This window comes from Dasypus novemcinctus, chromosome 22 (assembly GCF_030445035.2).
Source record: "Dasypus novemcinctus isolate mDasNov1 chromosome 22, mDasNov1.1.hap2, whole genome shotgun sequence".
NCBI classification, from domain to species: Eukaryota; Metazoa; Chordata; class Mammalia; order Cingulata; family Dasypodidae; genus Dasypus; species Dasypus novemcinctus.
The window spans coordinates 47816092-47841496 of NC_080694.1; the positions used below are offsets into that span (position 1 = coordinate 47816092).

At 41.9% G+C, this 25405-nt stretch overlaps 1 protein-coding gene across 5 annotated transcripts in view; it reads left to right on the forward strand.

Moving 5' to 3' along the window:
• The window catches only part of JARID2 (jumonji and AT-rich interaction domain containing 2), a 236814-nt gene that overhangs the window by 134911 nt on the left and 76498 nt on the right, over positions 1-25405 (forward strand). For 3 of the 5 annotated variants that reach the window (XM_058285252.2, XM_058285251.2, XM_058285253.1), the window contains one exon: positions 2511-2652. The exons of the other annotated variants lie outside the window; for them this stretch is intronic. In XM_058285252.2, the coding sequence (XP_058141235.1) occupies positions 2511-2652 (142 nt within the window). The remainder of the gene's footprint in view (positions 1-2510; positions 2653-25405) is intronic. 5 annotated transcript variants of the gene reach the window in all.

Below are 25405 nucleotides of genomic sequence, written 5' to 3' on the forward strand. Positions count from 1 at the left end.
TTCATATTTATTGCTTTTGTGAAAGACAATAGACATGCTTTAATTTAAGTTCAAGCTACTGAATATTAATAGAGGAGAACAAATGCAAATGCAAGGAGTCTGAAATCTTGTGGGCCATTCAATTTCCTCTGTTTAACCTTCTCTCCCCAACAAAGGTTTTTGTTGGTGGGTGTCAGGGTTTAGAAAAATAAAAACGGGTTTGCGTCTTTGAAGGGTGGGGATGCTGTTTCATTATTTCTCATTGACTACAAATAATTGAAAACATTGGTGGCAGGGCTTTGTTAGATAGGGGAAAAAGGCTGCTCACGTTAACTTGGCTAATGCTATAATAATGGCTATTCTGCCCTGTGGCATCATATTCCATCTCACCGACCTCGCTATTCTGGATTGGACAGATGATATGACTTGGATTACAATATTCAGAATAAATTGGGGGTTGGTAGCCAAGTACGCTTGAGGTATTAAAAAAGGAGGAGGGGGGGGGTGAGCCACATTTGCCTAATAGATGTCTACTTAAAAATAAATGTACATTTTTGTTCTGTGTTGGTTCACATAGAATGAGAGTACTCAAAATGAGACTTAGTTGGTCATGTGAAGAACCAGTGGGCCCCTCCATGAAGGCTAGGAAAAGCTCTGGGGCTTTCACTTGCTTAACAGGCAATTAATTCCCTATACATGGGGCCCATTCCCTAATCTGGGGCATGAATCCGATTTTACTTTCTGATTTCAGTCCAGGTAGTTCGTTTCACTCTTTGGAATGGGGGCACCTTGGAGCTCTTTGCAGAGAGTGATTACATCTGATGAACCCACACCTTGGATTTCTATTATTGTGGTTCAGTTTTGCCATATATCTTTCAGGGCAGCTTCTTCTGGTATGCCTCACAATGAGCTCTGATACAGTCAATTGAACATTCCAGGTATTTTTCATGTAAAGTTTGTTAATTCAGTTTTCCCAAATCTGTACTTACATAGGCGATTTTTTTGGGGGGAGGGGGGTGTTATAAACTTTAAAAAATATTCATAGCTGTTAGGTTTGGAAAAGTGTACATATCTGTGTTAATTTTTCAAGTCTATATTTACCATATTAGCTTTGTGACAAGCTTTATAAGCAGACCTTCTTTGCCTTCACAAAATCAAATTCATAAAAGGTAGAAGAAGCCTCAAACGAAACTTGGTTTGTGGATATTTTCCTGTGATAGATTGTACACGTTTCTTTAGTTCTCTGGGATTTTATGCTTTTCTTGTTGGCTTGGACCCTGCTTTCCTCTGGACTAGCAGCATCACCAGGGAATTCGTTAGACACCCTGGGGGTACGACCAGCAGACTTTGTCAGCAAGGCCTCCAGGTGATTCTGATGTGACTGCTTTTCAGGATCTCCTGCACCACAGTTTGTTATTCCTTATACGCAGAAATGATATAAAAATAGATAACAGGGGAAATAGATGCATTAACAGACTAGGTCCTGGGGTGTTACTGCAGCCTACTACTTTCTTTAAGAAAGTTATCAAATATATAGAATACTGTATCCAGGCAGTGTTCAGTACCACTATCAGGAACCACTTGGATTTAATACTAGGAATTAAAGACTCAGAAAAGTGGTATATGGAGTTGGGAGAGCAAAAATCAAAGAATCTCCTTCGGGTTTTGGCTCCAAGAACAAAACGCTGGCGCCATGGCTCGGCAGATATATGCCAGGATGGCTGCCATTGCCCAGCTGCTGATGCCCAAGAAACTGGTGACCAGACAGTGAGGTCCAGTCACTATAGACACTTGCACCTGTGCAACTTCCTGTTGGCAGAAACTAAACTATATCTGGAGCCCTGGGTGCAGGGAGCCTGTCTTTTCATCTGTCACCCACCAGTGTGACCTTGTTGCTTGCTAAAATACTTTCATAATAAGTTGGTAAATAGCTGCTTCTTGAGTCCCCTGAAGGCCCGTAGCCCCCCTCGTAGGCTCTTTCTCCAGTCCAGGTAGTAAGAGCACAGGTAGGATCCCCTATGACTCTTACGCTATTACGTGGAGGCATATGTGAGGTTACATATCTAGGTTATAGGCCAGTGGATGACTGTGAAGAGCAAGTTGCGTAATAGGATTTTTAGTTAAAGCTCTTGTGTGTGTGACAGGTCCTGGATCCATAGAGCAAGTTCAAAAAGGCTATATCTATGACAATTTCAGTTTCTCTAGAGTAATTATTTAGTACTACAGGGATAACTAGTTAGATTTGATAATACTTGAGATGTCTTCTTTCTTTCCACCCCCAAAAGACGTTTATATACTTAAAGAAAGAATCCTGAAGTATATTATGATTAAAAATTTCTGCTTGAATTTTCTATTCAATATTTCTTTCTTGTTAGGCATTTCTCTCTCCTAAAGGGTCTAAAGCAGGATGAGATGTGCTCCCTCTCCCCAAATCCTTGTCTGTCTCCATCAGCTGTTTCATAGGGACAACTGTGGTAAAGTGTGCTTCCTGATGTATTTTTTAAGTGTTTGTCCCCTTTTCTCATCTGTAGGGCTCCTTGGTAATGGCCAGTCTAAGGGATTAGGACCAGCATCAGAACAGTCAGAGAATGAGAAGGACGATGCATCCCAAGTGTCCTCCACTAGCAACGATGTTAGTTCTTCAGATTTTGAAGAAGGGCCGTCGAGGAAAAGGTTAGTACCCAAGGCTGAAAATTGATACCTTAAACCAGGGACTGCAAACTCAGGTGCCACTTTTTGTCACATGGGAGCTTGAGCCCACTCACCCAGTATCCTGATTTTACTAGAGGAGCCAGAATTATGGATTTTTTTTTTGGGGGGGTGTGTGTATAAGATACCTTGATTTTTTAATATTTTCTAATTCTAATTAAATTAATAAACAGAAAGATCCTATTGGCCAAATGAAACATGGTCCTACCATAAGGGTTGGCCAAAGGGTTCCCAGCTTGTAATGCCTGCTTGCCTTAACTGGTCATCTTAATTGATTTTCATCAGTTGTAATACTGAGGAGTATGTTAGATGGTATTTTGCCACTTAAATCAGACATCTCTGAAAATTTAAATAATTAAATGTGCTGTTTCTAATTTTTTTCTTGATAGGAAAGCAAAATTTAAATTTTGGACAGTTTTAATCTGTTGGCTCTTAAACAAGTTAGTAGTTGTGACATAGATTCTTTGATTTATCAGCAGTATGACTTCCCTAATCGTGTTTAAGATTGATAAGGAAGTTGAGTATGGTAGTTTGATAAGAGTTGGTGATTTCCTGGTCAAAAAATGGCAATGACATTGTATAATTTTTAAATTGGACATTTTAAAAACCCTTTGCCTAGTACCTGCATTATTGCATGTCTCAAGTGTTGTTTGCTTTTTTCCCCCCTAGAATTTTTAAAACCCATTTGGTTCTCTTTCAGTCATATACTTGATGTTTTCCTGGGTGACTGGGTTGATGACTTTTTCTGTTAGAGTATTTCGGGAAAGGATTTTTTTAAAAAATCCCTGGTGTGGTCCTCTTTATTCTTTCTTTAGAATTAGAGTTCTTTTCAGAAATAATCTTGATGTCCCTATCTAATGAAACAGTGAGTAAAATGGAAAAATTAACAAAATTAACCATGCATAGATATCTGGAATCCTTAAAACTAAAATTTGAGCTGCATAGCTCAGTCTTAATTTTCTTCTGACTCAGTGTCTTGGTTTAAATAACCCACAGTACCCTGAGTATATGTTTACTTCCTCACCTTCTCTTCAACTGCAGCATTGTGCGTAGAAGATGTCATTTGATTTTGTTAGTAGTACCCTTGGAAAGCATATGCAGGAAAGCTCTACCAGTGTATGGGCTCCAGAGTGTCCTCTTTAAAGACCCTTAAAGATCATCTCAGTGCGATCCTGTTATAGTACAAGTAATTTGTAACTTCCTTTTATGCCCTCTTCCCCACAGGTTAAAGATGAATCATTATATGAAACGGATTTCGGCTGTGTGTAAAAAAATTACATTGGTAGATATGTTGAAATGTAACCTTACCTGTGCCTCCCAGCATGAGTGGGTGTTCATCCATGTGGCATCTCCATTGGAGGAACAAAATGAGTGCAGTGCGAATTGACGGCCCCCACTCCTTTAGCCTAGGGCCTGGCCCTGATCTCACCTGACTGTGACCCGGCAAGCATGTGGGTTGGCCTGTGGGGCTTCATTCACTTGCAGGTGGCTCTTTATCCCCGATTCTTGGGGCCTTTCTGAGATGACCATGCTCCTGGCTCACTCTTTGCAGCTGGTCTGTGATGTGGCATGGTAGCTCTGTGCAGAGCAGTCATGTAACTTCTCTGGGACAGTGGAAAAGAGAACTATTCTGGTAGAGCTTGTGTCATGAAAGAAGAGTTAATGCAAATGTGCTTTAGTTATTACTGTGCCAAATATCTTGTCTTATTGAATTACGAATGGATGACAGTATGTTATTTGGTTGTGGAGACACTGTAGTAGTGAAATCCATCAGGCACATGTATAGATTAAGAATTGACATGGAAGGCTGGTCTGGGGTGGCCTTGATTACAGCAAGAAGGCTTTGTAGCTTTCAACCGTGTTGTTTAGTTAAGGCATACATTTCTTCCAGTGGCGCAGCATATATTGCAAGTGTACACTAAAGGATAGCTTTTTAAATTAATGCTTTAGGTTTTGATTCTTCATTGGTTCATGTGGTATGAACCCTGCCTTCTAAAAAATGATGGATGGATTAGAACCTGAATTCCTGGAGCTGTGCCAGAAATTCAGACCACAAAGCTCCCCCTCCCTTCATCCTTGCATATGTTGTATGTTTCTAATAAGAATGTATTTTCTCTAGTAAAGATGACAAGTCAAGACTAGAGTAACTATATATAGTGGTTTTGAAATGTTGATTCAAGCATCGGGTGGATTGTTGACTAGATGACTTTATCTACCATTATATGTTTATAGCAAAGGCATGTTTTAAGATTGGCCATTTGAAATCTCACTTGGTATTTAGATTTTCTAGGGACAAAACATTGAATCCAAAAAACTATGTTTAATGCTTTTGTTTTGGAGAAAAAATTCTCCATTTTTTAGCATTACATCAATTGCTTGGCTATTCTTGTATACTTAAAAATAACTCCTGCTGTGCTCCACTTTTTAGGTAGATGTTTTAGGATTGATTACTGTATACTTTGTCTTGCTCAACAGAGAGAGAGGAGGAAATTTCTGTGTTTGACTTCTTTCTTATAAAAAATAAAAATCTGTGGGAGAGAGTGATGCCATCCTTAGTTCTGTCCTTAGCCATTCTGACTTTCCAACTTGTAAACTAAAGTGATGGATTACATTTTCTGTCATGATACTTGTAATATCTCTTTAAACCTCCAGGTGTAACTTAGCTGTGTTTACCAAGTTTTATATTTCTGCAGTCAACCCCCTGGGCTATGCCAGTCTCCAGGTGCTTGTTGCCATTGCTTTTTCTTGAAGTCGGGGATCTTTTTGGCAGGTAGAAAGCAGTAGAATCCATAGTTCTACAGGGTTTTGATAATTCTTCACTTAGTATTTTTCTTGAAGGAGGCACATGCACACAAAAAATAGGACAAGTATTATTTTAGTTTGCCACAGCTGCTGGGAGGAATATTACCGTCAATGGGCTCCCTATTAAATAATAGGAATTTATTAGGTTAAAAGCTTACAGTTCTGAGACTGAAAATGGCCAAATCAAGGCATCATCAGAGATGCTGTCTCAGGAAAGGTCGGCTGCTGGTGGTCCTGGACCCCTGTGTGGTGGCAGAACACAGCGGTGGCTCTGCCAGTCTGGGCCTCTGCCTTGTCCTCCAGGCTTCGTTTCCCTCCAAAGTCAGCTGTGGGCACGCGGTGGGGCATGCTCTGTTCCCGTCTTCTGCTGATTCCAGCTTCCGGGACTGCTCTCTTGGCCTCTGGGGGCTTCCCTGTCTCTGCTGCATTTTCCTGTGACTGCGGATCTTTAGCCCTCCGTTTATAAAGTACTCCAGTAAGGGGATCAAGACTGGCATTGGGTCCCGTGAGCTAGTCAAAGGCCCTTAACTTGAAGTGATCTCATCAAAAGGTCCCACCTACATTGGATTTACAGGTGCAGGAATGGGTTTGCTTTAAGAACAAGACTCAAACCAGCACACTAGTGTGTGTGTTTACCTAACCACTTAAAAAGTCATCATCTAAAATCACTAGTAAAAGGAAAAGTAAACCTCACTTTGCAAACCTCTGCTTATTTATTGGATGGACTGAGGGCAGCCCAACCAGTGAAGGCAGGAAGGACTGCTCTGGGGCGGTGGGCAGCTCTCATTGTGAGTGCTGCAGTGTTTTAGGTCCTTGCTATTAGTTTTCTTTTTGATTATTGTGGTAGATGAGATTTTAAAAATTACTGTACATTAATGTAATTTTTACTGTACAAAATAGAAACATTCTAGGGCTTTGAGCCTTTAATCAGATCCTTCTGCATTGGCTGGTGGCCATGCCTTCCTTCTTATCCCCTGCTGCTTTGCGTCGGCCATGTCATTGTACTTAGCTGCTCTTGTGAAATCTGTGTTTCCTCCAAGTGTCTGTACTGTTTTCGGAGACCAGTATAGTGGGTGTGGATGGACTGTGAGAAACTCTTTGGAATCATGGATTATATGTTTGGCCAGTAGAAAAGAAGTTATGTACCCCATTCTCCCACCCCCACTCCTCAAAAAACTCGTGGTAGCATACTTTTAGTTGTAAATTGACTATCTAAGATGCATGGTCCAAAAAAGGGGTCATTTGAATTGGCCACCTAAATATTTGGCAAAATGAATTGCATTTTATCTACTTTGTTTTATCTTTCGGTGAGTGAACATAGGTAGGAAAATGTTCAGAGGCGTTCTGTGTACCACAAGGACTAAAGGTATGATCTGGAGCCTTACCATCTAGGTTCTTCTGTGGTGCGACCATTTACCTTTACCTCATTTTCCTCATTTGTAAAATGTGTATGACAATAATAGCCACCTCATCTGGTGATGGTGACTTGAAGAAATAATTCATGCAGGGCTCTCTGGTATCTAATACATACTATGGTTAGGTATCTGTGTGTTGGAGATGTGAATTGTTACTTTGGAGAGACCAGCATGTTTTAGAGGGATTTTGATTTATACAGCTTGTGATTTACACCTTTCTCCATGGCGCTCCATCACAGCAGTCTGTAGGCCAGTGGAAAGGTGTGGACATGTGTCCTTCTTTGAGGTTATTGCCTTCCAGGAAGGACCCTTGTGGTTGCGTGTCGATTTCCTCCACAGAGGGTGGTATGACCAGGTATTTCCATGTTTGGAGCAGGCACACGTGGGAGTTTGTGGTTTGAGAAGACGGGGCTTTCTTTGGTGAGCAGATTCCATCTTTATTCACGTATTTGTCATTGCTTCACCCTTAGAATCGTCCCTATTCCTTTAGTACTTAACACTCATGTCCTTTATGAAATAGAACCAGCTGGCTTACATTTTTTTTAAGTGTGTCCTTTTTTTTTGGTTTGTTTCTTCTCACACATAAACTCCCAAGGATTCTAAGGAGAACCTGAAAAAGTTCAGGCTTCCTTTGGAGTGGAATAATTGTTTTCTTTTTGTCAAATAAAGAGCTGCTGTATTTTAGTTAGGCCCGTTGATGTTATGGGACTTACTGAATTCAGAGATAGTTTGTCCTGTTCAAGTATATTAAATTTTCAATGTAAAGAATTGTTTTAAGAATGGGGATGCCATGACTGTAATGCAGTTTAGATTCTGGATATGGAAACATATTGAAAATGGTTGGAATTCTCGCAGGCTTTTAACAGGTGTTCTTTTCACAGCTGAAATGTCAGTATTAATGTTTTTCTTATTCTTTTCAGTTACTTTGTTGGCATAAAATACTCTTCCTGCCTCCCAGTTTGGAAGGAAGTTAGGCTCAGACACATAGGATTTTTACTTGGCCGTATGAGCTGTTAAAAATTGGGTGTGTTCAAGGGAGAAAATCCTTAAGTATCAATTATATCATTAGAATTTCAAAAACTTAATATGTAATTTTTATATATCCCTTCAGTGCATTGGCAATATAGTTTTAAAATTTCTAATACAGGTCAGCTGGCTTGAATGTATGGAGTACAATTGTAATAGATGTTTAATGTTCTTAGTTAATTTCTGGGTCAGTTCAGATTGATCAATTTCCTCCCCTCCCCAACCATGGGTATTTTATTGCTTCTTTGCGTGCCTTGTAATTTTTAGTGGATACTAGGCTGCTAGACATCTTTGCATTTCTGTAAATATTTTTGGGCTTTGTTCTGGGACACAGTTAAGTTACCAGGAAATTGTTTGATCCTTTTCAGGTCTTGCTTATATAAACTTGTTAGGTAAGGTCTGCATAGCAGTGTTTAGTTTAAGGCTGAGTGTTTTCACTTTACCTGATGCCTCGTGACATTGTGTTTTCCTCTTTGGCTAGTAGAAATAGGCATTCTTGTTGGTGTCTTGGTGGGGGCCTGTTCCCTCTAATCCTTTCAGGAAGACTTTTTCAATAGCCTTCCCAAGTACAGGTCAGTATTCAACTTTTGAAGACTCTGCACAGAGTTCTTTGTACTCTGTTCTGCAAACATCTCGAATTCCCACCTCTTTCTCAGGCTCTGCTTGAATTCTCTTTCCCTGCACCATGCCCTAGAAATTCTCTAAGAGCAGTAAGCTGGGGCCTTCATGGCTTCCCATCCCTCATGAATCACAGTACTTGGTTGCGTGGTGTCATAGTTTTGTCTATTTTTCGTTGGGTTTCTGGCAGGAGGGTAAATCCTGGTTATGTGAATTCTTTCTTGGCTACAAGCAGAAGTTGCTATTCGAAAGTTGCATTGGGGGAGGGGGAAATATTATACCACCAGGAAATGTAGGTGCCGTATTTGTCCTTCACCGTAATCACATCTTAATCAGAAACTTTCATTCCGTTTTTTAGTCATTAAAAAAGAAAAGAGGGCATAGCCCTTACCCCATGTAAAAGAAAAGTTTCCTGATGAGTACTCCGTAATTTAACTGTAAATAGAAAAAAAGCTCATTCCCCAGAAGAGCATATGATTCTTAGAAATCTTATGCCTCTGATGCTGCACAACCTCTCTCTCCAATAGTGCCTGCTCATTATCAATAACCGCCCCTTAGCAAATATAAAAGATGGTGATAATTATAATAAATCTTAATCCTCATGAAATACCTGTAATATTTTATTATCCCTGTTTTACAGCTAAGGAAGACTCGGCCAAGAATGTTTAAAATATCTGACCACAGACACATTTCTGGTAAATAGCAGAGTCAGGCCCTGAACGCCAGTCTTTTAGTCTTATAGTGCTAGCAGTACAGCAAGTGTCCTTCATAAGAATGAGGGGTAGTCTTTGATTTGCCCCCTCAGGACAAATAACTAAAAGGCTCTCTTTTTCATCTCACAGCCTTTTTTGGCTCAGCACTTGACGCGGTGAGTTAGACCATGGCTGGATTTCAACCACTCCCCTGCACAACTGGTTGTGGTCTCTCAGATGTTATAACCAAGTAAATAATCACTTCTTTGCCTATTCTTTTTGGATTAAATGAAAATAAAATTTTTTTTTTCAGTGTAAATCAATAGAACGGGGAAATTTTTTAGGAGTTTTATCTAAAGCTCTTCGAATGTCATAGTTTTCTTTCCAACATTTGCTTGCAGCAGCCAAAGTTTCATGTGCATTATACAACTATGGTCATGGTTACTGGATGTCCACAACCATTTGTGGACCTGACCCCTGAAATGAGCCTAATGCTCAAGATGGATTCTTTTTTTAGCTTATCTTGATCATTTAGTGTTTGTAAACACATTTTGCTTCTGGAATCCTCTCTGAACGAACGTTCTCCAGATCTGAGAGTCCTGGTTGATTCTGCAGTTGGAGAGCATTTCTTCTGATTGCTCTGGAGGACCTTGCTGGTGGAAGTACACACGATTTCTGTTCACTGTGGGGTAGCAGATCGCACATGCTGGTCACCCACAGTCATGTTCAGGTTTTCTTTCTCTGCAGGATTTGTGTGGCTATACAGACCTGGGAAGATGCAGGAAGCTGCTCAAAGAAGCATGGCAGCTGACCGAGTTTGCACATAAAATTATTTATAGGCAATTGAAGGGCTTCCCCCTCCCCATTTCCTGTTTCGGAATTCGAAATGGTTACTAGATTGTTACTTATAAGGCGAGATTTTGATTCATAAATCAAACTTTCCTATGTTGCTCCATTCTCTCTAAAGGTGCTAGGCAGTCCTCCTTCCCATCCCTGCCTGTCTCCCACCCTCCACAGAAGCCTAAAGGTACAATCAGTGAGTCCTCTCTTAGAGGATGGAAAGCTAAGGCCCGGGAGTTTTGGTTGGGGTTGGAGTAGGATGGGGTTATGGATTATTATCATGAAATATGTAAATATTACGTCCAGAAGGACTTCAATGTGAGGCTGGAGGGAATTTGATGTTATAGAGGGAAGAGCTTGGAACTAGGTAATGAATGGAAGGTGGGGTTGGGAGATGGTGCAGTGCTGTGGGCCAGTTTGTTCCTGGGTGACTGACCAAAAGGCAGGGTGATATGTTGGGGTCACCTCTATGGCACACGCATGGGTAGGTTTGTGTGACCAAAATGGCAGGATGGACCACAGGCTTTCTTTCCATCCCCTAACTCTGTGCCTCCAGCCCAGGCTAGCACTAATTGTTATTGCTCAGAGCAGGACAGCAGAGGTGGAGAGGTACCTTTGTATGCTGGACCACACCCTCAGCTAAGTGCCTGAGCAGTAGCTTGGATGGGAGGTCTATGATGAGCACGTTGGCAGCAAGGTTGCTACTTCTCTCTGCCATTCCCTGCTGGCTCTTACTGTCCCCTCTCTTTCCTTAGGGTCATGGTGGGGGTCCCTGGGAATCAGGTTATGTTCCAGGAACCTTGCAACTCTGATTACATTTCATGGGCTCCTGCTGCTGCCCGGGTGGAGTCTCTACATCTCTTTTTCTCAGGAATGCTCTCTTCTGGAAGAACCTCTGTTCTGTCTAATGATAGATAATGCTTCCTCTCCTCTTAGGCAGCATGGCCAGGATATGTTGCTTAGCATTCTGAGAATAAATTCTTGGTGTCCTCTCTTGGACTGACATAGTTCATTGTGTGTATCCCTAGAACCAGCCCCTGACCCTGGGCACAGCTGTCTTTCTGTGAGGCCATCTCTCGGGACAAGCAGACAGCCTTTTGAGGCTATGGTCTGTGAGTGGTTCTGGGTCCATGGGTTGCATAAAGGACCAAGTATGTTTCCATGCTTGATTGCCTCCTGATCATTAGGCTCTTTTTGTCTCTTTTGTTTTGCAGGTGACTCTAGAGGGCCTTATCCTTAAGTGACCTTCATAATTAGCTGGGTTGAGGGGGAACATGTGTTTTTTGGCACATTCTTATTCTTGTCCCTTGATTTGAAGTCAGAAGAAAGGAGAAATCCATAAGTTTCTAGAATCGTATAGATTGGGTTTAAATCCCAATTTCTGCTCCAGCTCTCTGCAGGAGAGTTAATTCCCCCAAAATAATACCTCCTTTGAAGGGCAGCAGTGGAACTGGGTGATGAATGACGGGGGATGGCCCTGCTCTGTGGGGCAGTTATGGCGTACTATTTACCATTGTAAATGCTTTATAGGGATATCGACCCATTCAGTCCTCACAGCAAACCCTAAGAGAGAGGCAATTTTATTAACACAGTTTTGTACATGTGGAATCAACAGAAGATATACGTGTGGAAAGTGAAGAGCAGAGGACTGGGGAAGGTTGCTCTAGCAAATTCTCTGGGCATTTGGTAAGGACCGGAGTCAATCGTTTCTCCTCACCTTTGGGAAATCCATGAAGAACCACCACGGTGTAGTGATGACGATGAGAAATAGAGTTGGGATTTCAAGGTTTTTTGAGCGGCCTGAGAGTTCTGAAGGGTGGGCAAAGTGATCCCCTTTCTTTTAGCTGTGTTAGAGGAGTGTCCAGGGAAGGAAGGAGTGTTGTCGGCTGTGAGCTTTTTCATCAAAATACGTTCATAATTTGTCAGGGGCTGGGGTGGAACTAAATGTGATTGGTTAAGCCTCAGTTTGTGCACAGGAAATCTCCATTCCAGGGAGAGAAAACAGAAGCAAATAATCCCAAACACGGTGCCAGATACTGGTGCTAGAGTAGACAGCGGGACGTCTGTGGGAGCATAGGTGGGGTGACAAGGGAACTGTCTGTGGCCGTTGCGGCACCTTCAGTACGTGATGGATGCACGTGGTTCTTCCTTCTGCCCGGAGAGCGTCGGAGCAAGAGAAGCTCTTCTTCTTGATCTGCCCTAGACGGCCTGGTAGAAACTTCTTGGTGACTTAGTGCTCTTTGAATTCCTGACAGCACCGTGTGTGCAGTCAGTGAGGTTTCTCAGCTAAAACCTGGCAGAGAGGCAGGCGCGGTGCCTGGGGCTGGACGTGGCGGAACGTCTGGGGGCTGGGCTGGTCGCCTCGGGGTGAGGCAGCCACTTTTGGCCTGCACGTGGCCAGGGGTTGGGAAGGGCCAGGGGTTGGGGAGGTCGAGCCTGTGGTACTCCTGCGGTGGGGGTTCACCCTGGACTTCTCAAGTGGTTTTTTGGACTTCTGTAGCAACTTTCTTTTGAAAAGCCTCTTGCGCTTCCCAGGAATTCTCTTTATTTGACTGATGTTACCAACGGGCTGGCAGAGGGCAGGGTTTATTTACAAAATTTCTTTACCAGGCTGGTGAGCTTTGAGGCAAGAGGGTTAACGTCGATAATTTAAAAGGGCACACGTGGTCGTCGTGGGAAAAATCAGGGCCCATTCCCATTTTTTGTCTTGCAGGGATCCTCAGAATTTACACCACATTCTCCTAGTTGAATTAAAAAATTGCTTGGAGTGTGTGTGTGACAGTCACCGTGCCATGCACACCTGCCGCCCGCCCCCCCCCCCCCCCCCATCCCTTCCTGGGTATGGGAAACCTGTCGACAGGCCTGCAGATGGACCGTGGTGTGGCCGAGCCCTGCAGGGACAGGCTAGGGAGGCTTAAAATAACCAACAGCCCTGGGTGGTTTTTAGAGTTGAACTAAACAACAAAACTCTGCACTGGGTAGGAGTTTGGTAAGCCTCAGAACCGTCCCAAATCAGTCTAAATCATGATGTTTGTAGAAGTGCTTAATCAGTATTTGTTGGAAGAAAGAGAAATGCCAGTCATGGAATTTTTGTTTCTTTTTATTTTTTTAACTTCAAAGAAAGCATGCTTAAAGTTAAGAGGTTCTTGGCTAATGAAGGAATAGTTTTGGAACTGTACTATCACTGTAGTTTTATGGGTTTGATCAAAAGGCTTATAGAATTTATATAAATTTCTGCTGGCTTCATCCTGTCTTTAGTTTCGAGGTTCTCATTGAACTTCCACTTGTGTTTATGTGAGTGAAAGCACCACGTATCGAGCAGGGGTACTTTATGTGAGATAGCACGTTGGTATATATGGAGAGAAGCGTCTTTCCAGCAGCTCTAGCTGGTAAATTCTTGTGGATCTTACTTCAAGGGAGGAATGGGACCAGGGACCTGCTGGAGGCTTAAAGATGGGCAGACATAGACCTGATTTCTTGGTCACTCCTAGTTGCCGAGGACCAATTTTTAGACATTTGTGGAAATGAACCTGTGGCCCATAGTAATTGGTAAGCACATAGGCTTCTGCCACACTTTATTTGTTTAAAGAAAATGGCTAGGACTTCATTTGAGGCAGTTTTATTGAGGCTGACTCCATTTCCTTTCTGTTATCTCCTACATCAGATTGCATGGATATCACTTCCACTTCCCATGCAAATTTTGTCTCCCATGTTTGGTGGTTGCTACAGAAACGGCTGGGTACCAGTTTCTTCCCTTTCTCCTGTAGCATAGCTCTTCCTAGTCTTTTAAATATGAATGTCTTTGTTATATATTTTTGCCCTTCTTACTTTTTACACTTCAAAAGACATATCTAAGCATCTCACTGATCTGTTTTGGTGGTATCTGACCCTCCTGGAAACGTTTTATCCATTCATAAATCTACCTTGATGAAGTAGGCACTTGTTCCCGATGTTCTACGTGAAAGGCTGTAGACACTGTCTTTGTGAGGTTTGGAGTCACCTCTTTGGGAAGGAGATGGCTGCTGTTAGTATCACTTGTGGTTCACCTGTGAATTGTTTCATGGGGTTTGTTAGACATGTCTTCTGTGAAGTGTGCCTTGACGTTGGTCGCTTGACTGAGGGGCAGCTCAGTTAAGAGCAGTGCATGTTGCTTTGGCTGAGATGGAATAGAGCACTCCTCATTACCACCACCCCTCATTTTTCGTGTTTTCTCCTTCCTTTCTTTCCTTCTGTCCCTTTAATTTTTATGGTAGGTTGAGAGGTTCTAAAATGTGGGAAGAAAGCAATCCATGTGACTAGTTTGGGGAGAGATTTTGGTTCATTTCTGCCATTAGAAGTTTAAAAAGGAGATTGCAGTAAGTGTTGGTTTGGTTTTTCTAGGATAAAGTAGATATCAGACAAGAATACTTTTGAAAATTCGCTCTTATCCTGACACTTGTAAGAACAAACATCTTTCTTTTCTACCCAAAATTTAAGCCAGTAAGAGCTGAAGCAGAAGGCTCTGCTTAAGTGACCTGAGTTGGCACGATGAAAACCCCTCTGCTTTTGCTTGAGGCTCAATTCTTGTGATTTCCAAAGACAGAATCCATCCTTACAGGGTGACTTAGATCGATCCAGTCCTATACGACTGAAGCTCCTTCCATGAAAGTGGTAGAGGATCAGTATCACCAATATGTAGAGAATCAGTATGACCAATATGTGGTTTTCGATCATGGATGTGTGTTTGGGTGGAGATAGGTGCTGCAGCTTCATTGTCTAGGCTGTGCCCACTTGGTGTTTAAGGTCCGTTCTTTCAAACTTTAGAAGATCTTGGCCCACAGCTCGCTAAGAGACTGGGACTCTGGAAACGCAGTGGCTAGTGGAGTATCTGGTATGTAATCAATATTTGTAGGTTTTGGGGAATGTAAAGAAATTCCAAGAGTAGCCAAATGATGTGTAAAGAAGGTTAATCTTTCCGAAACAGTCATTACATTTCAGAAACAACTATTCCAAACTTTGAAGATAATCTCTTATTTAGAATTATTTAGAATTATTCACCCTTTCCTTACTCTACATCATACTGGCAGGTTTATTTGTGAATGGATGTGTGTGTTTGAAATATTAACTGCATTTATTCTTTTGTTTTAAAGAGTTAGGACAGAATGTAGCAACAACTTTATTTGGTCGTAATCAACTGTTCCTCTTATTTCTTTCTGGTTTCTTTGTCATCACCCCTCCCCCCTCCCCAGTTCCCTTCTGGCTCTTTGAATACTCCATGGGATCAATATTCCACATCCCTCTTTGCAGAAACCAGACCGCAACTTCTAAACTTCTGTTCCTCTTGTGACATCTGATTAGGAAATAATAGGAAATAAGGAAGTGCCTGCTTCTAATTTCATGCAGGTTCTGGAGTCCTCAAATTAAAGTAGAAGTTCATTGAATTGCCATCCACAATCTTTATTTAGCGACACCAGGAGAATGATAGATGCCTTCATCTTGTTTGAGGCTTTTGTTTCTTTGTAGTCAGGATGCCAACTTAAGGTTAAGTCCAGCTTTCCGGCCTCTTTAAAATTTTTAAATGTTTGAGTGGAGCATTTAAGCCCATGGTATTATTCTCTTATAATGATATCTTGTAAAGTTTGATTATTTATAACTACTTTATCGAGAGTCTGGATTATGTGGAGTTGATGTTTATTCCTGTTGTTTATCTATAGGTAAAATGTAGAAAGAAAAAAAATTTTAAAGTCAAACCAAAACCATGTCTTAAAAGATGAGAGTTCCCTTTCCTGTTATGATTATTTGGTTTCACATATGTATTGTAACGTGTAAAGACTAAAATTTCCCATTTTAACCATTTTAACTGTACAATTTAGTGGTATTGAAATATTTAAAAAATTTTTTTTGCATTTTTTGTCTTTATTTTTTTAATATTACATTAAAAATATATGAGGTCCCCGTATACCCCCCACCCCCTCGCCTCACTCCTCCCCCCATAACAACAATCTCCTCCATCATCATGAGACATTCATTGCCTTTGGTGAATACATCTCTGAGCACTGCTGCACTTCATGGTCAATGGTCCACATCATAGCCCACACTCTCCCACAGTCCACCCAGTGGGCCATGGAAGGACATACAATGTCCAGAAACTGTCCCTGCAGCACCACTCAGGACAACTTCAAGTCCTGAAAACGCCACCATATCTCATCTCTTCCTCCCACTCCCTACCCCCAGCAGCCATGGCCACTTTCTCCACACCAATGCCACATTTTCTTCGATTACTAATCACAATAGTTAATAGAATATCAGTAAGTCCCACTCTAATCCGTACTCTATTCCTCCATCCTGTGAACCTTGGACTCCACATCTATATCAAGAGGGGGCTTAGATTCCGCATGGATGCTGGATGCAATCCTCCTACTTTGAGTTGTAGGAACTCTTGGTTCCCTGATGTGGTGGTTGACCTTCTTCACCTCCATGTTAGCTGAGTGGGGTAAGTCCAATAAACCAGAGTGTAGGAGCTGAAGTGTGTTGAGGCTCAGGGCCCGGCTATCACATGGTCAGTCCAGAGATTCCGGTGCCCTGGGTATACATTAAACCCCAGCACCAACTACAGTTCTGGTAAAAGTAACAGGAGAGGCTTGTGAACAAAAATCACATCTGAGTCCAGCTACATCACACAGAAACACAAACTCCAAAGTAGGGCCAACTGACATGGCACTGAACTACATCTTCCATGACCATAGAACCTGTGGGTCTCTCTGTAGCCCTCAGAAGAACCAATACCTGGGGTTGTATCTACTTTATCTGTCCCTGGAACTCTGCTGAGGAGTGCATAAGGGCAACCCCTCTGATAACCTCACAGCTGTTTTTGGAGACTCATAGCCATAAAAACTCATTTGTCTTTTCCATTTCCCCCTTTTATTCAGGTCAAAAAGCATTTTTAACTCCTGATAGTATATGTAGATTGAGATATTCTGCTGGTCTGAGTTGACCCTTTTATTCAAGGTCATTTTCTAGTTACATCATCAGCTGGTACTTAGTAGTAATCCCTAGGCTCCAGGGAGGCTCATCCCCGGGAGTCATGTCCCACACTGGGGGGAAGGCAATGCATTTACATGCTGAGTTTGGTTTCGGACACTGGCCATATTTGAGCAACACGGAGGCTCTCAGGAGGTAACTCTTAGGCACCCTGCAGCTCTAGGCCTTGTTCTTATTTCAGGTGCACAGGCTCACAAGCATAGTCATTAGTATCAAGGGCTCACTGTTGGACCTTCATTCTTTTTTGGTCTTTGCCATTGCACTTGGGGGATTGTTGCTGTTCCTTTAGGGACTGTGATAGAGCTCCTCTGGCTAGGAACTTAGCACTCCCTCAGTTGTAGTTTTTAATTGTATATTCAAATATTTTGCTGTATCACCAGGGGAGCCTTTTGAGATGTTGTGTTTTTCATAGGATGTCCTAGTCTGCTGAGAATATAGTGGCCAGGTGTTCTGCTGACGAAAGCATAGGCCCTGATATAGTAGTTTATAAACCCAGGTAGTGATCACTGCTAATCCTGTGGGAAGATATGCCCACTTAATCAGGTGGGTGTTTGTGCTGGGACTACTAGAACATTCTTTTACCCCCTTCTCCCATATGATGGAATAATATTCAACCGTATAAAGGAATGAAGTTTTGACACTTTCTAGAACAGGGTGAGCCTTGAAAACATAGTGAATGAGAGAAGTTGGACAGAAATGGTCACATTATATGTTTCCTTTTAATCATATACATACAGAGTAGGCAAATCTACAGAGGCAGAAAGCAGATTGGTGGTTATGGGGGGATGGGGAAGGGGTTACAGGGTGTGTGGGTGGTTTTTTTTTTGAAATCTTACAAAGTTACAGGACAATTGCAAAAATAATCCAAACCCCCTCCAGAGAATGCCAGCATACTCCTTGCCCTCAGGCATCCCTGATACCCAGATCTCTCAATTTTAATATTTTGCCACATGTGCTGTATCATTCTAAGTATCTATCCATCTGTCACATTAATCCCTTTTCTGAATACTTGAGTGTAGGTTGTATACATCATGTTCTTTGAACACTTGATTCTGCCATGTACATTTCCTACAGAAAGAATATTCACGCATGTAGCCACCTTATGTGCAGTTACCAAGTTCAAGAAATTGAACATTGATAAAAAAATTTCCTGTCTCAATAATGTCCCCTTGAGTCTTTTTCTTTCTCCTTGGCTAGATTCTATCTGAGATCATGTATTACATTTAATTGTCTCTTTAGCTGTTCTTTTTCTTTTTTTTTAAATTGTGGGCTTACATGTGCAATATAAACTTTTCCATCTCAACCACTCCCAAGGATACCATTCAGTGGGATTAATCACATTCATAATATTGCAGTACCCTCACCACCTTCCATTACTAAAACCTTTAACAGAAACCCTATACCTATTATGCCTTAATTACCTTCCCCCTGCTTCCCACCCCTGACAACCTGTACTCTAATTTCTGTCTCCATCAGCTTGCATACTCTTGATATTTTCTTTGTAGTTAGTTGCTTTGGGGCTAAATTTAACATCTCAGATCTGTAACTATCTTGTTTGCTTTGATACCACCTTAACTTCAATAGCATACAAAAACTATATTCCTATATACCTCTGCCACCCCAACTTTATGTAGTTCTTGCCACAAATTAGATGCTTAGACATTATGAGTCCAAAGCCAGTGATTTTTAAAAATGTATTTTATGCACTTGCCTTTTGGATCCTGTTGGGAGAAAAGAAATGGAGTTACAAAACAAAAATACGGTAGTCCTGGCATTTATACTTATTCCTGATGTTACCCCGACCAGACCTCTTCGTTTTTCCATGAAACTTTGATCTATTGTTTATTGTATAGAGAAGCATCTTTTGGACCTTGTATTCCGCAATGGATTCTTAGACTTTATGCTTAAAGCACAAGCAACAAAAGATAAAATAGATAAATGGGACCTCACCCAAATTTAAAACTTTTGTTCATAGGAGGATTTTATCATGCAAGTGAAACAACCTCCACATGGGAGAAAATATTTGGAAACCACGTATCCAATAAAAGATTAATATCCAGAATATATTGTCTGTTGTCCTTTCAACTTGCAAAGTTCTCCTGGCATTTTCTGTAGGGCCAGTCTAGTGGTGATAAACTCCTTCAGCATTTGTTTATTTGGGAATGCCTTAATCTCTCCCTCATCTTTGAAAGATAGTTTTGCTGGATATAAAATTCTTAGTTGACTTCTGTTTGTTTGTTTGTTTTTTGCTTTCAACACTTTAAATATATTAACCCACTGCCTTCTTGCCTCCATGTACTCCCATGAGAGAAATTTATACTTAAATCTTAGGCTGCCTTGTACGTGGCACATAGCTTCTCTCTTGCGGCTTTTAAACTCTTTATCCTTGGCATTGTTTGATTATAATATGCCACAGCATGAAACTGTTCGGGTTATCCTGTTTGAAATTTTTAAGCTAATATTTCCTTGCAGATTCTCTTTGCCCTTCCTTCTTCTCCTTCTGGAATGCCCACAGCATATATATTGGCATGCTTTATTGTGTCTCACAGGGTTCTCAATCTCTGTTTACTTTTCTTCCTTTTTTTCTCTCTGCTCCTAGGATTGGATGAGTTCAGTTATCTTCTGCCAGCTCTAATCTTCTGAACCCTTTAGGAAAGTTTTAATTTTTGTTACTGTGGTCTTCACCCCTGTTTGGTTCCTTTCCATAATTGCCATCTCTCTAATGGTATTCTTTTTGTGTTCACCCATCGATTTCTTGATTTCTTTTAGTTCTTTGTCCATGTTGTCCTTTAGTTCTTTGAGAATATTTAGGGCTTTTTTTTTTTTTTAAGGATTTGTCTGGTATGTTCCAGGTCTGGTCCTCATCATTGATGATTTCTAACACTTTAATCGTCTCCTTTGCCTGGACTATTGCTTCCTGTTTCTTTGTATGCTCTAAAATCTTTTGTTGAAGCCTGGGCATTTTGATTATTTTACTGTGTTATTGCTGGAATTTAGACTCTGAGGCATCTGTTCTTAAGCTTGTATCAAGCTAGTGTTTTGACAAGAGCTTTGCTTGAATGCCATTTGCTAACAAAATATGAAGGAAAACAAGAAAACACCTCTCCCGGTCTTTGAAGATTGACCTATGGGAGTGCTCTCCTTCCAGGCTTATCCGTAGGAGCTTATCCATATTAGAATAGCTCCAGGTCCCTGATTCTTTTTGTGCCATGTGTCTTGTCTTGGATGTGTGTGTGGCTCTAGGAATTCCCTTTTTACATGCATACAAATGTACCTCTTCCCTAGGAAGAGGTTTCTTCCTGGTGCCAAGCACTGCAGTGTATGACCAAAGCAGCAGTCTCTTGCTCCCGACATCTGTAGGAGAGCTCTGTGAGCTTCCTTCTGTATGCTGGGCAAATTCTGGGATGGCTAGTCCCTCAGGCTACCACTGGACAGAGCGCACCAGACACACATGCCCCCAATGTGTGCATGAGGGCTACTTTTCTCCCTCTGCACCCAGGACCCAGAGATTGACATTGGGAATGGGAATGGGCTCCTTGCAGAGCTTTGAGGGTTGGGGAAGAACCAGCTTAGGCCACTATTTCATCCTTCTGTTTTTCTTTGACTTTGTTACTGCAGTCCTTGAGCTATTTTCTGGAGCGTTGAGACAGATGTTTCGGTCATTTCTGGCTGGTTATTCAAATCTCTTGTGGGGGGATAGAGACTGGAGGTGTCTTCCTCTACCATCTTCCTGCTAAGGTATTCTTCCAGAAGCCCCCTTAGCTTCTGCAAAGTCTTGAGGAGTAAACAGCCTGTAACAGATTTTAAAAAATTTTTTTTAAAGATTTATTTATTTATTCTCCTCCCTTTACCCTGCTTTTTTTGCTGTCTGTGTTGATTTGCTGTGTGATCTTCTGTATCTATTTCTCTTTTTGTTTTCTCATCTTTCTCCTCTAGGATTCACCAAGATTCAATCCTGGGGGCCTCTGATGTGGAGAAAGGTTCCCTGTCAATTGTGCCACCTCAGTTCCTGGTCTTTACTCTCTGTTGCCCTTCACCCTGACTCTCCCCTCGTCTCTCTTTCATTGTGTCGTCATCTGCACACTGCTCAGGCATGCTTTCTCTTCTTTTTCACCGGGAAGCCCCATGGATTGAACCCAGGACCTCCCATATGGTAGGTGGAGGCCTTATCACTCGACCACATCCGCTTCCCTGTAACAGATTCTTTTAAGTAACCATGAACACAGTCTTGGGGTTCTTGGTCTCTTTAGTTTAATGTGTAGGCTATTAACAGACACGTTTTTTTGTTCTGTCGACTTGCATGATAGTTTTTGTAGCATTTAGTAAATATTTGTAGTTTTTTGAGGTGTTCACTCTTTTTTAGAACAGTTACATGTTTGCATTCAGTGACAGCCAGCAGACAATTGTGCATTGCAGGGCTGTGATCTGCTTGTTGTTCCGGCAAATGCCACAGTGTAATGTGGACTGGCACTTGGCCTTTCTGGAGCTTGCAGTTATTTCCCTTTTAGGGATTTAAGTGCATTTGCCATAATTTCCCTTGCTATTCTCATTTCTTATGCCTCTTGCAGTCAAGTCTAATTGAGCTGGGCTGGGATAAATATAGCCCTTATAGATGATCTGTATTTGAGACTGTCCTGCTCTATAGATGAGAGAACTGAGGCTTTAGAAAAGACTGGGGAAATGTAAGCCCTCACAATTTGAATGTCTGTTAATGTTAGAAATGATTTATGAACCAGAATGTCACTGATCTTTTCCAGACACCTGAAATCCAGTTTCTCCTAAAAGAAGCTTTTCTGCTGTATGGTTTGGGGATTTTGGGGGTGGACAGGAAGAGGAGATGGCAAGCACAACCTCCCCTTTCTGCAGGAGACATGTTTATTTAGAAGGTAACGAAGAATAATGCCGGCAAACACATATTAAAGATATTGAAGGCTTGCACATAAGCCCTTTTGTGTAGCCGTCACCCCTTCTACCAACTTTGGTGTTAACCCAGTGCTTGTATGTGTTATTCAGGTTTCTTGGGTTAAGCTTCAGATGGGCAGGACCAAGTTTAGAACTTCAGTAAGCATTTTCCCTTTCAATGAAGCAACTGAAGAAAGAGAAGAAACTTAGAAATGTTGTTTGTGGATAATGACATCATGGATTTTACAGAGAGTTTGTTTGTCCAGTGTTAACCCTTCATCTAGGAACATTGAATCAGAACTGTGTGCGGTCTGTCCTGCTACTTCTGTTGGAATCCCCTAAGCCATTAAAGGCCCACCAGTGGGAATGAAGCACTTCTCTTGTCAATCAGACGGATAAGGGCCTGCTCCTTGAATGCTTGGATATGTAAACAGGCAGTGTTGAGCAGCAGTGCCCAGTATAATAAGGACCCTATAGTTCAGTGGCATCAGTGTGGCATCCTTTATTTTGGAAGTGGCGTTTATGAAAAAGTGAGAGGGAGAATCCAGAATTAAAACCACTTTGAACTGAGTCTGTTCTTGTTAATTCAAAATGTAAAGAAGACCTTTGACACTGTCCTATTAAAACCAGGCTTCATGTCCAATTTTAGGGACACAATGTCTCTATAATTTGGTATACACAACACAGGTGTTGGAATGAGACCGATGTTTGGTTTGCATCTATGCTTTAAAAGCTACTTAGACTCTCTGTCTCCATTTCCTTGTCTGATCAATGGAACCTTATAGAGTTACCTCTAACCCAGTGTTGCCCAAAAGTGACTCTGATGCTGCATGTCTGAAGATCATTGCTCTGAGAATGAAATGCTACATCTGATTTGAAGTCCCCAGCATAGTACTGTCTTCCTATATACACTGTTTTAGTTTGCTGAAGGCTGCTGCAAGCAATATATCATGAATGAGTTGGCTTTTATAATGGGAATTTGTTAGGTTTAAAGACTTATAGTTTTGAGGCTGTAAAGGGATCCAGATCAAGGCATCATCAGGAGACCAGCTGCTGGTGATCCTGGACTCCTCTCTCACATGCTAAGACACATGGAGGCATCTGCTTCTCTTCTGGGTCTCCTTCCTTCGGCCCCTGGCTGCTTCATGAGTGGCTTCCTCTCTCACAGGTTCCTCTTTGCCTCTGCAGCTTTTTCTCTGTGCATGTCTGCCTGTTTCTCCTGTGTATAAAGGACTCCAAGCAAGAGGACCGAGAGCTACCCTGGGTCATACTTCACTGAAGTACTCCAGTCCGAGGCCCCCAACTGAATCCAGTGAGAGGGCCCCAACCCACAGGATTGGATAACTCCAAGAACATGAGCTTTGCTGGGGCCTGCTGAGAGCTTCAAGCTGTCACAGTAGCCAGGCAGGCAGTGGTCAGGCAGGCACAGTAGCCAGGCAGGACAGTGGTCATTCCTGTGGTTGGTTAACCCATGCATTCTTGAGGCCAGTGAGCCTTTTTCAGCAGATTGGGCTGTGCCCCGAAATGCTTGATCTCAAAGAAATAGTCTCCTTTTCACCCATTAGATGCACCCATTTCTGCTTCCCCCATTTGATGGTTATTGACTCCTTTAGATAAGAATTTAAATGAATTTAGTATTTTTTATTCCTTTGTGTGATCTGTGATTATTATTTAGCTTGTTTAGGTTCTTCTGTGCACACCGTTGCTCAGGCAATGGAGGAAGCCTGGTACAAATTCATGTCTTCCTGTCTTCCCCTGTCCCTCAGTTTTTGAGTTTAGGCTTTAGCAAATATTCTCACTCCTCTTTTGCCTTTGAGACCTTTTTCTGATCTACCTGTGTCCTCCTTCAGCTTGTTCATTTACCTTGTGCAGAAAGAGAAGAGTTATAACTTCTTTGCGCTTTATTTGAAATTTATAGACCAGTCATTGACTGCTCATCTTCTCACCCCAACCCCTATATTCTATCCCCCCCTCCCAAGCCTTCAGCATGTAGCTGGCCTCCGTGACCTAGACATAAGTTAAAGGTTAACAACCCTTCCCAGAGGGAAGAGAATGTATAGATGTTATCGTAAACAAGGATCTTCCCAAAACAGTAAAGGTCCTTGGTAAAAGTCGCATTGAAAACATCGCCAGACCTGGTGTTTACCCTTCACGTGACCCTAGTAGGAACTCCGTTCTCAGTCCCTGTGGAGTGTCTTTGTTCTGAAACCCCTTATATCCCCCCTCATATTCTCATCTCTTTGTGGAGCACTAACTTCATTCATTCTTTGACTGCCTGCTTTCAGAGAGCCTCTCCTGTTCATAAGTCCCAATAAAGCTAATGCCTGACCAAACGCCCTGTGTATTCTTTTGTGTTGCGGCCTCACCAGTTCATGCCCTTCAGCTGGGTTGTGACTCTGTTCTTGATGCAATTTCAGTTTAGATAGTTGTTTGTGTTCTCTATGCCCTAGGTGAGGTCATAAGTGGAAGTATTATTCTGCCGTAAGCAACTCATCGCAGCAGGTAGTGTGATTTAACCTCTGATTGCCTTTGGTATCGGAGCTTATGTTATGCTGGTTTTCATTTCATATCGTAGGATTATTCCCTGGTCTCCCTGGAGTACAGTACACGATGCTTGGCCAGGTAGATGCACCCGTAGCTCCCCACCCACACCAGTTGGTGATATTTTTTCCCTTTCTTTCGGTGCTATGGATGGGGAGGAAAATTTGGAGACTATACTGTATCCCTGCGAGCTACTTTTCCTTTTGTCTGCTTCTTAGTACTCGTGGATAGCGGTCTGGCTGACAGTCAGACAAGCATCCAGTAGCCATCTGTTTTTATGATTCTTCCAGTTTTTCCTAAAGCCCTCTCCAGTGTGTGTGTTTGCAGGGGCCGGGGAGGGTGGGGGCAGAGTTTGAGAATACATGTAGATTCACACATTTTAACATGGAAAATAAATATTAATTTATACTCAGAGGAGGCCTCTACCTATAAAACAAACATACCCCCCTAAAGCCTGTTTCCACCTTCAGTATGTTCCTATCAGTTTCTGATTTTTTATTGATTTTTGTTTTCGTTTAGAGGGAGAGATGACACTAAGTGACACTGTAGTTGTCCCTCGGTTCCCAGCTTTCATGCTTCTAGTCATGTTTGGTGTGAAGGCCAATTCCATATACTGTACAGCCTTTTCTTCATGACATATTTTTAAATGGAATTTGTTGTAATTTTAGGCCACGAGTTGTTTATGGGCGGTGGTATATCACAGTTTTGCCCAGAGATGGGGATGGAGCCAGTTCCCTGGAGGGTCTGATGGTAAAAGATAGTCAAACAAAATTCTTGAAAGAGCAAATAGAGCCAGCTCTTCATTCGTGTTTATTTTAACCACTAAGAATTGTGCAAGGGAATGGAGTGGAAAATCTCCAG